The sequence below is a fragment of the Canis lupus genome, chromosome 17 (genome assembly GCF_048164855.1).
Source record: "Canis lupus baileyi chromosome 17, mCanLup2.hap1, whole genome shotgun sequence".
Lineage (NCBI taxonomy): Eukaryota > Metazoa > Chordata > Mammalia > Carnivora > Canidae > Canis > Canis lupus.
This window is the reverse complement of record NC_132854.1, coordinates 2158036-2172365: the sequence shown is the minus strand read 5'-3', so window position 1 is coordinate 2172365 and position 14330 is coordinate 2158036. Positions and strand designations below refer to the sequence as shown.

The following is a 14330-nucleotide window of genomic DNA, read 5'->3' as shown; positions in this document are numbered from 1 at the left end:
TCCACCATTTCTTTGACATTTGTGTCCAGTAACCGTTTCTTCGAAGGGAGACATTGTAATCCTGGGACCAGCACCCAGATTTTCCCACAAAGGAATGAACTCCCGGAGCGGCCCCTCCGCCCTCTGGCTCGCTCCCCGACTGTGGCATGAATAGCCTCATTCAGGGGCGAAACCAGAGCTGTGTCACCGTGAAAGCGATGGATTCTCTTCATCTGAGATAGCGTAGTGTGTAAGTTTGCTTGTGAAGGACTGTGCTCTTCTCAGAGTACACAGAACACACAGTGAGCAGACCAAGAATCCATGTTGTACCCGTGTTACTGATGTTGAAATCTGAATTTAGCTTAACAGTTTTTCTTAAATGTTTAAGCATGCTTGTTTTAATGATCACACTGGGGAGAGGACGGAGTGTGTGTGTTTGTGTTTTGTACAACTCTGCGTGGTGGAGGATGGTTGATTTTTGGAGGACAAGTAGCACATCATAGTGCATGTTGTGGGTGTTTAGAAAATCTGTGGGGCATGGTCTTCTGGTTAAAGGCAGTGCTGGTGTGCTGACAGGAGGAAAGTGGTTGAGGAAGGTGTTTGTGTTCCTTCTTTACTTTGGGACGCATGAGAGCCCAGATGCCTGTCCTCAGCCTGGCAACAAGAGGGAGCTGTGAGGGGCTGTGCACCATCAGATCTAGGTGCCCATGGCACATGCGGGCTCTGCTTATGAAACTTATGGAGGAAAAGACTGAAGCAGAGTGGGTGAGAGGAATAGTTTTGGTGAGGATGACCACACATGGATGAGACACATGGCACTGCTACATGTAGAGCACCTCCCTGGGTGCTGGGGGTGTAGTGTGGGCTACTTTGATGGTGGTTCTGCTGCCTGCCATTGCATCTGGGCCCCACCGGCTCTGCCTGTGGTTGGTTGTTGGTGCTGCCCCGCCCCGGGAGGGGCCTCTGCTCTTGGCCATTGCTGATGGAAAGAGGCTTATTTTTTAGTTTAGCTGGTTTGTACTTTTTATCTTTTTAGGAGCTGTAAACGGATTTTTACGGAATTTGCTGTACTAAAATAGGGTATCAGGAAACCTTTTAAGGTTGATTTATCACTGTTTCCTTAAACTAGTGGCTATTTAAGGGTTTTATACTGGTGGACTTTTAATTTTTAACAAATGCACGTATGATGATCTGAAACCATTGTTCTCTAATGAAAATGATTTACATTTGCTAGGCTCATTCTAAAGAGTAAACCTGATTTTTTTAAATTGAAATATACTTTGCCTATGTTAGAACACTTGGATTTTAAGGGTACAGTTCAGTGAGTTGTGAAAAGTGTGTTTATAACAACTACTCAAATTACCGTATAGACCATGTGTTTCACTCTCAAAATTTAGGGCCCTTTCCCATTGTCACTGCATACCTATCTTCTGCTTTCTGCCCTCCTGGATTAGTTTTGCCTATTCTTGGACGTAACTATAGATGGGGCAGGCATGTCGTCATGTCCTTTCTGTGAATGGCTGGCTTTTTATATACGACACAATGTTAGAGATTGATCTGTGTGTGCCTGCTGTTGGGATTACCAGTGGTTCCTCCTTTGTATCTGAACAGACTGGGCATTACTTTTATGGCGATGGAATTCATCCTAACCTTGTTCTAGGTATTCCCTTTGTCGCCTGTGCTTGGTGGTAAGAAGTCAGTTGTGTGGCTGTAAGAATCCATTGCATGGGTTTTCAGAGTTAATAGGGATATTGAATGCATCGGTATTATGTAGAAGCAACATGAATTTGGACAGTGATGAACTTCCTAAAGCTCCTAATCTTAATGGCGAATAATGCTATTCATTGTTTGTTGTAGGTGCTACAGAATATTTTGGAAACAGAAAATGAATATTCTAAAGAACTTCAGACTGTGCTTTCAACCTATCTACGGCCTTTGCAGACCAGTGAGAAGTAAGTTGAATGATAAATTGTGTTAATGGCAACATGGTCAACACCTAGGCTGTTTGCTCAGGTTTTCCAAGAATAGAGGATGAAATGCTGGAACAGAATCCGGTGTAACAATTTGTTTTAGATGCAAGGTTTTTTAGTAGGTGGAGCCTCTAATTGGGCAATGGGGTGGTAGAGGAGAGTGAAACTACGTGCTTTTACTATTATTTTTCTTGGTTCTAGGTTAAGTTCAGCAAACACTTCATATTTAATGGGAAATCTAGAAGAAATATGTTCTTTCCAGCAAATGCTTGTACAGTCTTTAGAAGAATGCACCAAGTAAGTAAGATACTAAAAATTTGCAAACTTCAGGTTAGTACAACTGGTATTTAAAGAAACAAATGTATTGTAATTTTAGAATTTACCTTTCTAATGGAAAAACTGCTATTTTGATTCTTTTTGGTGTATCAGCTTTTATAGTAAAAGTTGTGTATTTGTCGAGTGTTTAATAGTTGGGGTCTTTGGGGTAGGGATCTCCTTCTTCTGTAGAGAAAGGAGAGGGGCTTGCCAGGAGTAGGAAATTTTAAGGTGTTGGGTGGGGGTGTAGGGGATATGAAGATGGTGTGCAGGTGGGCTCTTTGTGCACGTGGTGGTGGCTCTCCACAAGTGGAGGGATTGTGAAGCACTATGTCTATAATGTGCTACTGTGATGTTTCGTGCTTGCTTTTGCCTTTTCCATGGGAGTTTTTGGGAAGTGAGGAGGTGTGTTCTCAATGATTGGCTATGCCCTTGACTTGTGTGTGTGTGTGTGTGTGACTATTTTGTTCTTGGTTACCATCAGACCTACTGAAGGTATCCTGGGTATCCTAATGCACACAAAAACTTGCTAGGCAGTAGGCCCCCAGGTGATACTGGATGTTTATTTTACCTGTTGGACTTGATGCGGGAAGGGGATACTTATTATTTTTAAATTCTATTTCTGTACTCAACGGAACCAGAAAACTTTTTCTCTTGGAATCTGGTTGGTCTCTGGTTTTTCCTTTCTGTAGCTTTTTTGTCTTTCTCAGTCTCGGAAGTGGTGAGGGCTGTTGGGTCCTCTGTGCCCCAGGCTGATGGCTGGCTGTGCTCAAAGCAGGTTCAGGGTTTCCTCCAGGTACTTTATACCAGAAGGAAAGCTGAAGGACATAGGAAGTACTGGCTTTCAAACAAATTTACATTACGTTTCCTTTTGTGGCATTTTTGGTTTGTATAAAGTGGCATTAATTACAGGGTCATGAAAATAATCATTTGAAAATTACCTTCTTTTTGGTGAATGTAGCTCATTTGCCAGCAATGTGGGATCATTGCAAGAGGCCAGCCTCAGCATGCATGAAGTGGTGCATGCATAGTGGCTATGAACAACGTGGACTAAATAAATTAGTATTTACATAGTACATTTGCAGCACCTCTTAGGAGCCTCCCCTCAGGCTTGTCCGTACTGCAGATGTATGGATGTGAAACCTGAAATCCAGGGCGGGCACCCAGCGACTGAGAGTCCAAAATCTTGTCAGGCTTCAGGCCTTGGCATCGTCTCAGACTTCAATATGACTTATGTATTGTTTCGGTGAAGTTCCTCAAGGGCACAGTGTGTCGGGGTTAGATATTGGGTTTTTCTGTGGTGGAACGGAAGATTTGAGATTTGATTTTCTTATTAACCATTCCCCTTATCTTTTACCATGAATATTCTGAAAGTTGACAGATTGCTACAGAACTCAGGTGCATAGTCCTAAGATTTACCCTAAACATCCCAGCAGTTTGGGTTGAACCAAACTCTGTGGTTCAACCCAAGAGGCCTTGGGGCCTCTTTGCTCAACGTGGCCCAGCCTTGGCCACCCTTGGCCCCAGAGTGTAGAGAACTGTGTCTTTTCCTCCTCCAAATGCCAGCGTCTGCAGAATCTTCCTCTCTGGCCCTCTGCTGCCTTTAGACAGTTGGTTTTATCTTTTGTCCAAAGTTCGTGTACCTGCAGGAGAGTCCATTTGATAGGAATAATGTGGTTGTAACCCATGTGATAGAACTCAGCTCGAGGGCGTGGCCTCGAGCTTGGAGCCTGATGTGTCACCAAGGTAGGACCATTCATTCATCCATCATCTATTACTGTTCTGCTTCCATAGTTGGTGCTGACGTCTCCCTTTCGGTTCTGATGTCTGTTGGAGGCTCAGCAGCTGTCGTGGCCAGGCTTTGAGAAGGGAGGAAAGGGGTCTGTGGGTGGGCTTGGTCCAGCTTTGTGCCTAAAAGGAAGGAGGGCTGTAGTGGTTTTGCTGTGCACCGATGCGTATGTGTCTGTCTCTGTGCTGCTTCAGTAGCAGACCTCACCAGCCAAGTGATGACATTCATAATTCTCCTTTTATAGAAAACTGAAGGGTTCATGATCTCTGTCTCAACTGCCTGAAGCCTCAGTTTGTGGGTCATGGCAGCTGGATACTGGAGAAGAGGAAGGGGGTCTGTGTGCTGCTTTATAGCAGAGGAGCTCTCGGGGTGGGGACTTCTCCCTGCTGGGTTGCTGCTCTGAGCACTTACATTCTGGCATTTGTATCTTTTGTTTTCATAGACACAGTATTCAAGGAGGTCTTTCAAATTTTCTGGGTTTGTTATTTGGCAATTTCCCTTCTGTCTATAAAATTCAGAATGATTTCCCTTGTGTTGCATGTCTCTAGGTTGCCAGAAGCTCAGCAGAGAGTTGGAGGATGCTTTTTAAATCTGATGCCACAAATGAAAACCTTATACCTTGCATATTGTGCCAACCACCCATCTGCAGTGAATGTTCTCACAGAGCACAGGTACGCTCCTTCAGACACTCTTACCTTTGGGGAAAGGACCCCTTGGGGTCTTCTGTGGGTCAGCTTGTTCTGGGCACATGTTACATGAGACACAATGGTGATAGCCACTTGTTTGTCCGATGGTTATTATGTTTTTAATCACCTCTTCAGCTGAGTGCCTGAGAAGCACTGGTAAGGGGCCTCTCAGGTGCTAAGTAGCATTTTTGGAGTAGAAAGGGTTTTTGAGGTTTTCCTTCTGCTCGGAGCCCTTGGGACAGTGGATTGGAGATGCTGGTAGGATTCCGGAATGTAGCTGTGAAGTAAATCCAGGCTGTCAGAATCCTGTTTCTTTGGAGTTTGTGAACTGGAAGCACAGGGGTGAAATTAGATTTTCTGTAAGAGGAACATGTTTCATTTAAAAGTAGGGCTAGGTATTATAGCTTAAAAGTTTAAATTGGAGATGGTAGCTTCAGCTTTTCAACCTGAAACAGAATTAAAACAAGTGACACAGAATGCACAGGTTTCCTGCTGGTTTGGTGAGAGCCTGCAATCCTGTCGCTGGTGAGTGCTGCTCAGTAGAGGGCAGGGGGTCCATGTCTGCTGACAGAGGCACCACGTTTTACTGAGTGTGCTAGAAAAATTTTCACGGTTACTTTTTTAAAACAACAGTTAAAAATTTTTTTGAACCATAAATGAGAAAAATCCTTTTAGTAGCATTAAGAATAAGTTATAATTAAATATTTAAGTGTTTCACTTAAGACTTAAAAATTCTTGGTAAGCAAGCATGGCTGAGCTATTTATAAATTGAGCTGAGGCTCAAGTGTAGTGTCCCTCATACACTTGGCCGGTCGCTGGGGTTGCGGAGAGGGGGCCTCTGGCTCATTTTGACCTGGGTTGAGCCCCAACTGTGCCCTTGACTGGTGAGTCTGGGGTAAGTCCTCTGCTTCTCTGAAAGTGCTGATCAATGGGGTTGTTGTAAGCATTAAACAAAACGTGTGTGAGTGGACAGGGATTGAGTGGGTGTGGCAGGGGCTCCAGTGTGAATGTTTTTGGTGGTCTTCTCTCTCCCCCCTGCCCTGAGAGTCCCTGTGCACTCATGTTGCTCAGCATGCTGAAATGTGGGGGTCTCTGCATAAGAAAGTCTCTCCAGGCCTAAAATGAGGCAGCCTCTGCTGAGTGACAGAAGGAAAGGGAGGTCAGGATATATATGATGTCCACAGAAATGGAACCCAAAGGACCCCAGGCCCCCCTCCTCTTAACTCTTCCTCCTCGCCTTTCTGGGAGGACGGCTATGTTCGCACATACCTTTCTAAAACCATGAAGCGTGTGTCCCATCATGCCCTGCCATCTACTCCTGGACATTAGAATTTCCACAAAAGTTGAATGCAAGGATTACATTTGTATTTCTGAGAATTCTGCAGGAATCAGTGATGTAGCAAGGAGGGGTGGGAGATAAAGCAAATAGGATGTTAGGGTAAAATGGTCTTTTAAAATTTTCCTTCTCTTTCCCTTTTGGGGGTGGGGGTTAATCCTCTAGGATCGGACAGGAAGTCTAGAATGTGTGCAGTGGGCAGTTTGGGGGACTGATTCTAACCAGATATTTTTCCCCATGGAAGTGAGGATCTGTCATGAAGATGGCATTTATAGTGATTCAGACTGTTTACAAAAATGTTCAGACTATGAAGGGAGATCCTTGCGCATATGTGATGTTTATCCCCTCTTCTGTACTGTTACTTCAGTGATTGTGTCCTCGCTGAAATGTAAGTGCAACGTTTTCCCCAAAATAACAAGGAAGGAATACAGACAAGTTTGAGTTGGGGAAACTCTGTGCCGCCTCCGTGTGGCATGTCCGTGGGGTGGGTGGATTAGGTCCTGCTCTGGAAGGGTGAGCTATGAGAGAGGATGCTGTGCCGGCAGGCAGGCGCCAGCTGTGGCAGGATGCTCTGCCTGTGTGCCCTCCTGAGGTCCCTGGGCAGCCGGAGACCCCACCCTACCCACTCGTCAGACCCTGCTCCCGAAGCGTAAGTTGGTGAATTGAGACAGGGTTGCAGTTGGCTGGTAGCCTCTGTTAACGTTCACCACGTTTTATTCTGGTATCTTAACCTGTAACCTTGTCCCAGCTTCCCTACATTTGTGGGAGTGTTAAAGCTGCCACGCCTATGGGTTGATTAACCCTACTTTTGTGCTTGAGTATACTTTTTAAGGATTGATTCAAGTGTACTGATTTGAAGTTTTAAAAGGCTTTATTTGCAATTGTGTTTAAATTCTGAATTTGAATCTTGGGAATGAACAGGATAGGACTGCCTGTTGTGTAGAATCAGAACCGAGAGACTCTTTTTGCATTTTCTTGATGGTAGACCTAGGTTCATGGCTGCCTATTTTGAATGAGTTATGTGTTTGATAGTCTGTAAAATGAGTTTTGTGTTTTCCCCAGCACTGTAATTGTTGCTTTTTGCTTGGCTATGTGGTGGTTCTCTGTATGAGTGTCCTTTTGTTGTAGCCCATGGTGTCATTTCAGTAACTATAGAGGAGACAAGCTGTATGAAGCTGCTAGCATAAGTAGAAATTAAGCTGAAAGAGCCTTTGTTTTATCAAAATAGCTGTAACCCAGCTGTTTTTTTTTTTTTGTACTAAATTTAAAACCGTAAAATGAAATATGATCGATAAAGACTGAACTGTGTGCATGTCCTGGCATTCTGAGATCATGGATATTAAAAGAAGTTACTTTTGTTTGCAGAAATGTCACTTGAAATTCTTAGTTTTAGGGTGTTTCTGGAGGGGGCAAGGGGTAGAACTTGATTTGTTCTTTTTCTCTGCCATTACTACAGTTAGGAAATTTCATGTCCAGGAATATGAAAAATGACCATTGTAAGTGGACGTTCCTGTGGTTTTTCTCGTGGTAGGAAAGGTTCCTCGTGGATCATATTTGAGTCCCATAAAGTTTTGCTGCTATGGGACTGTGTTTAATCAGTTGTTCAGCACTTAGAGAAGTGCTAACTTATGCATTTCTCCTCCTTAAATCTGTCCTTTCACTCCACTGCTTTAGGGATACATAGGGTAGTTGGAAGGGTAGTTGGAAGAGATGGGCACTTGAGGAAGGTGTGAGGGGCAGGCACTGTGTGTGAGACACACAAAGGAGTACAGCACCAGTCGGAGAGGCCATACCAGCACTCGAGTCCATGGTGAGCTCTAGGGTCCTTCTCAGGTTCAGCTACCCTACTAGCAAGGAGGATGGGGGCCTCCCCCTGTGCATAGTAAGGACCACCTGCATGGCAGGCTTGGGTGATGTGCTGGGGATTATGTGCAGAAGCTTCTCAGATGCCCAGCAGAGTGCTTGTCTAAAATTGGATCATCCCTTTCCCTTCATCCTTCCTGATGCATTCTCTAGTCTGCAGCTTTCACTTTTACAGCTGAGCAGAATGGAGTGGCTGGGAGAAAGTCTGCCTGGGAGCACTCCTCAGTTACCCACCCCCTCTCTGTGGAGAGAAGTTGATGTTGAAGAAAGAAAGCATAATGGTGATAAAATGTGTAACTCTGCAAACAGGTGCTCCCAGGTGCTGCTCCTGGTCCTTAGATCCCCACAGGCTCATGGGTAGACACGAGACCGATGTGCGGTGATGTCGTGAAACACCGCTGTGCTGGGCTTCAGTAAGTGCAGTTGGGGGGTTGTCCAGAGAAAAGCAGTCTCTGAAAGCACAAAGTTCGATACACAAGGGCGCACAGTGTCTTGTACACACACACTCATCCACCTGTATCACCACGCAGGGTTGAAATCATGAAGCTGGATTTGTACAGAAATGAGAAAATGTTGTGTGTGATAATATTTTATAACTAGGATTATTTGAAATCTTCTCTTTTTTTATGATTTGCTTTGGCTTTGACAATATTTCCAAAAAGTGTGTATATATAAATTTATTTAAAAGGTTTAAGAAGCGTAGATGTTAGTGTAGATGGGTATGTAGGCAGGTGGGTGACAGGTACTGTTAACCATGTTAGTACTGTATTGTTTATGTAGCCAGGCACGTGTTCTGGTTTCCAGCACAGTGCCCCTGACTTAACCGGGCCACCTAGTTTTTATAAGGCTGACTTCAGGTAGAAGTAGCTGTCTAAAGAGGTGTGCTTGAGTGTAAGACTAGTTTCATGATGATCTCTTTGTCCTTAACCTGAAGTTTGAAACATTTTATTTCTGAGTTGGTTTAGTTAAGTGAACTGCTTTCCCGTGAATGTGTTCGCAATGGATGTGAGATCAGTCGCAGTTGGGTAAATATGCCAACCTCCATATTTGTCCTCACATTTCCATGTGAAGTCCTTTTAGTGGCACTGTAGGGAGAGGTTGTGCTCAGTACTTTTGAACAAGCAGTTTCAATGGGTATCCATTTTCATCAGGAGCCCTTAGAGTGGCTGGTGCTCCCAAGAAGCTTGGGCAGTGGGTAGGTGTAGCTGAGTGGGAGGTGGGGGTGCCAGAGTAGGGGAGGCAGTGGCTGGGTCCCTGAGGTCAGATCAGGTAACCTGCACTGAGGACTGATGTGCTCAGTTATTCTTCAGGATTTTCAGTTTTTGGCTTCACTTAGAGTTCTTCCCAGGGGGTGACCTGAATTAGTGTCTCCTCTTCCCCCAGCCTCTCTGTCCCTCATTACCCCATGCCTGGAATGCTATAAGAGCCAACCGTGAGGAACACAGGCGTGGTTCAGTTCCTAGCCTGGACCCCGAATGTCCACAGATGCAGAGGGTTGGTCCCTGGCATGAGTCCCAATGCGTCTATTGCTGCCCTGCCCTTCACTCCTGGCCTACCTCGGTCATTCCAGACACTGGCTGTTGAATCAGAGCACTCAGGCAGAGCTGGTGTGCAAGATAGTGGAGAACATGGCTAACTGTGGAAGTTAGATGAGAAATAGGCTGAAGGTGACAGAAGTGTGGAAAATATGCAGGCGTGGCTTTCAGCTTCTCTGATTTTGAAGTATATGCTTAGGTCCCCATCTGCAGATGTGGGTGATGTTCTTTATATATTGTGAGGCTGAAGTGAAGTGATGTGACATTGCTTTTGAAATTTGAAAGCCTAAGTGGGTCAGCTAGTTCATTGTGCCAACTCGGGCTTCTCCTCACACAGAGTACTTTAGGGGCTGGTGGGTGTGCTGGTGGACACATAGAGTGTTACTGCAGCTCTGAAGCATCTTGTACCTTTTCCTCCCTCCCTCTACCTCAAGGTACCCAGATAATCAAAATCTGTTCTAGCCTGAAGAATGCTTGCTGAAATATGGACACTCTTGTATGAACTAGACTTGCCGAAGTGGCCTTTTGTGAATGGAATGAGTGGTTTCGGTTATGCAAGGCTGTTGTTACTCATAACCAGGGCAGTAATGGCATGAACCTTCTGGGGTTCTCCCCTTTGGTGTTTCAATGTAGCCAGTACCTGTTTGGCTCTAAGTGTAAAGTGGTAGACCCTGTTACATTTCACAACCTGGTGCTGCTGGTGGGGAGACTGTCGTCCACTGCTTCCATGCTTGCTCTAACTGCTGCGCCGTCTGCTCTTTCCACATGGCCACCGGCTGCTCAGCGAGCAGCTGGGAGAGTTCATGGAGGCCAGAGGTGCCAGCAGCCCAGGGATCCTGGTGCTGACCACCGGCCTCAGCAGACCGTTCATGCGCCTGGACAAGTACCCCACGCTGCTCAAGGAGCTGGAGAGACACATGGAGGTACTGTGTGCCGTGTGCCTGCCACTCGGAATCCATTAGCACCGTCAGAAACTCTCAGTTCATTTCAGAGACCAGAACCAACCAAGTACTTTGCAAGGGTTTTTGACTTGATGGATTTTCAAAACGATTTTGTGAAATACCAGGTTTCCTCCTTAGCTCTATAAAAAACGTGTCCTTCATCTTCTCTGTCACCCACTGCTGCTGTTAGAAGATTTCCAAAAGCTGGAAAATATTCAGTTTAATTTTTCTTAAACGATTTTATTTATTCATGAGAGACATGGAGAGAGGCAGAGACACAGGCAGAGAAAGAAGCAGGCTCCATGCAGGGAGTCCGATGTGGGACTCGATCTTGGGATTCCAGGATCACGCCCTGGGCCGAAGGGAGGTGCCCAACCGCTGAGCCACCCGGGTGTCCTGATTCACTTCAATTTTAAGTAGCATTGAGTGAGGGTTCCCTGTTTAGGACCCTTATTTATGGGTAGGCGGTAACCTTTTCAGCAGTAACCGTGATAGAATCCATCCATTCCTGATCTGGGTTTGTCTTACTGTTGGGGAACAGGCTACAGGCCTGGCAGAGGCTTCTGTCCAGGGTGCTCTCTGGGTAAGAGTTGGTGAACCTTCCCTGTGAAGGGTACACCCCATGGCCTCCTGCCCCGCTGCCCACTTCTGCTCTCTCGGTGCTGGAGCAGCAGAGGTCCTGTGGGAGGCCGGATGGGGGTCGGGGTGCAGGCTCCTGCCTTGGGCTTTTCCCCCAAAGTCCAGTGGCTCTGTCAGAATAAGAATGGCGCTTTCTTGCTAAGGAAAATAAGACCTGTTGTGGGTTGAAAAGTATTGGGGAAGTTTCAAGCTAGTGTGTAGAGTGCTTTTTGAAGAAGGAAAAAACTTTACGTTATAAGAGCTAATAGTGTTTCTTCTGTCAAAGGATTATCATCCAGATAGACAAGATATTCAGAAATCCATGACTGCCTTCAAAAATCTCTCAGTAAGTGATTATATATTATGGCTTTGCCCTTCTGACATCATTATGACAAGGGAATGTAGAAAAATTTTTATCACCTAAGAAAGTCCAATGATAAATTGAGAGAATTTGGGTATACTAAAAAATAAACATGGTAGCTTATTTACCATGATGGTAAATTTCGCATGCTTTCCTGGGCTGTGTAGACCAGGAAAAATAAACTTGATGCTATAGTTACTTATAAAGGTCCTCCTGCAAGGGTAGGGTCTTTGGCGAGTTACAGGATGGAGTCCCACTCTGTCCCCTTGCCACCATGTCCCCAGTGTTTCTGAAATGTGCCTGACTTACAGCACAGGCAGCACCTACTCTTGGCCCCTGCTTCTTTGCACTAGCAGAGACCAGTAACACTAGAAATACCTTCTTGTCCAGTCTGCATTTTTTCTTCTAAGAGCAGCAAGATCTGCTGTATCATTCTACAGTAATGTTTCTGACACCAAAGCTGCCATGCATTTTGCCCCTCTTAATTCTGTGTTCGTGAGCTCATCGTATCCTCGTTCAACAGACCGACCACCTGTCTTAAACAAAGTAATATGGTCAGTACTTCAGGTTCTGGAAGTTTCTGTGTCTTCTAACAGTGATTTCTGTGTCTCAGGCCCAGTGTCAAGAAGTACGGAAAAGGAAGGAACTGGAATTGCAGATACTGACGGAAGCCATCCGGAGCTGGGAGGGAGATGACATTACGACCCTGGGCAGCGTTGTTTACATGTCCCAGGTCATGGTTCAGTGCGCTGGAAGTGAGGTACACAGGGCCAGAGCGCTATGGCGAGGTGTTCCGCTCTGCAGCGTGGGTGGGAACAGAACAGAGTGGAGGGACAGGGTGGCTGCTGGACTGCTGGTGGTCCTGTTCTGGTCTCCAAATTGTTTTTCCTGAAACAATGGAGAATGTCTTGGGGAAAGATGGACTTGAGAACTGAACATAATTTGTATTAAGTATATAATTTGTTTTATAAATACTTTCTCAGATGCCTCAGTGATAGTTAAGAATGTAAATACATTAGAATGTTTATGCTTTTATGATCATGTTAATAAGAGATTTTAAAGGAGCGTCAGATTTATTCGGATTCCTGTATCCTAATTTGTTTTCTACCTTTTGTCCTTGTGTGAAATTAAAGTGGCTTCTGCTGTGTTAGTGAGGTGCAGCTCACGGTGGACCACTTGACCAGTTTATGTTGGCCAGGATGAGTGATGATCAACCTGTGTCAACCAAAAGGTGGTATCCACACAGGACCACTGTCAGAAGTTGTCTGCTGTAGAGCAGTCTGTATGTTCCCACCTGGCCTGGGCCTTCCTGCTGACACTGTCATTCTGGGAAGTCCATTCTACTTGTTCTGTCATCCCTCCTGGTTAGCAGTTGTGGAAATCCATTACCTGGTGGTTTTCATTTAAGGGAGAGATGAGAGCAGACTCTTGTATCACCACCCAAGGAAACCAGTTTGTTTTTCTGCACAGGAGTTCTGTTCACTGGCTCACCAAGCAAGCATCTCTTTTTGAGTTTTGTCCTACCTTTGTGTGTGTCAAAACAAACCAAGAACAGTAGTTAACATGATCAAAATATGCTAATGATCCATTTCCAACCATGAAACTCTTAGGACAGTAAGAAAGCCGAAACTAGTACCAGTTTGGGGATTGTAGGAAATCATGACTTTCTAGTTTACTCTGTTGACTGAGAAAGACCCAAGATATTTCTATGAACAGTCTTTTAATCATGTACTTTTAATTTTGGGGAAATATTTCTTTAGTTTTTAAGCAGCGTTTTCTTTATAATGGGAGATCTGTGAACCTTGAGTAGGTGTGCTCAAACAGTGGTTCCAAGCTGCAACTGGAAAGATGGTGGTGGGTCACACAGGTTTCTTGATGGTGGTGTGCCGCAGAGTCTGGGCTCCTAGGACTCCCCCGCTGCTGGTTGTGCACCCCCATGCATGGTGTACAGGAAGTGTTGTCACACAAGTTGGAAGTGCACAACTGGTTTTCAAAGCCCGTTGCATGTGGCTGGCTCTGGAGGACTCTGCGGAGGACCCTGCTTCTGGAACCCTTGGCATTTGCAGGACATGTGGAAATGGCCACTCATGGAAAGGGCTCTGTGTTCCTTACGTTTCCGGGAATCTCTGTCCTTTGGTTGTGGTCTCTCTGGGACTTTTTTTTTTTTTTTTTTTTAAATAAAAACCTTTTTGAAGCAAGTGATTTTTAATAGAAATGCTTTTAAGTCTTTCATGTAAACTAGGTGAGGTTTAATAACATGGCTGAAACAACGCTGAATTGATGAATTGATGTATTGGGCTTTAAGGAAAGTGCCAGTAATTATTAATAGACCAAGGTTGATTTTTAGCATTATATCCTGTCATCCATCACCTTGAAAGGTCCACCTGTTCTCTATCACAACCCCCAAACTTATAAGGTTCTTCATTTTCTTTCAAACATAAAAAAAATTTAGACTAATTAAAAGGAGTTAATGGCAGAACTAAACTCCTTAACCAGATTTTTTTTTTTTTTTTTTAAAGCTGCTGTAGGGGCTACTTGTGCGTTTAAGATTATCATAAATTTTGTTTCCATTCACTTTAGCTGATAAAATTTGGTAGAAAAAAGGAAATATGGTACATATTTCCTATGATCTAATGTAAATAATTGTTCTCACATCTGTATCTTTTAAAAACAAGATGATTTGTTTGTTCTTTTACATTAGGAAAAGAACGAGAGATATCTTCTGCTCTTCCCAAATATTTTGCTAATGTTGTCTGCCAGTCCTAGGATGAGTGGTTTTATCTATCAGGTAAAATACATTTTAAATCTATATTTTATTGTTACTATGGATCTGAGGATCTTTCCCAGGCACGTTTTGGATGTTTGGGTGAAGTACTATGTGTCTCTATTTCCACACTGTTCCTTAGTTGATCATGTACATGTAGGTCCTGTGTTTCT

General features: G+C 44.5%; 1 protein-coding gene across 12 annotated transcripts in view; it reads left to right on the top strand.

The window, feature by feature from the left end:
• ARHGEF7 (Rho guanine nucleotide exchange factor 7) overlaps positions 1–14330 on the top strand; it is a 135016-nt gene that overhangs the window by 93646 nt on the left and 27040 nt on the right. For all 12 annotated transcript variants that reach the window (XM_072782371.1, XM_072782361.1, XM_072782360.1 and 9 more), the window contains 7 exons: positions 1837–1931; positions 2151–2246; positions 4602–4724; positions 10258–10396; positions 11319–11378; positions 12007–12153; positions 14095–14181. In XM_072782371.1, the coding sequence (XP_072638472.1) occupies positions 1837–1931; positions 2151–2246; positions 4602–4724; positions 10258–10396; positions 11319–11378; positions 12007–12153; positions 14095–14181 (747 nt within the window). The remainder of the gene's footprint in view (positions 1–1836; positions 1932–2150; positions 2247–4601; positions 4725–10257; positions 10397–11318; positions 11379–12006; positions 12154–14094; positions 14182–14330) is intronic.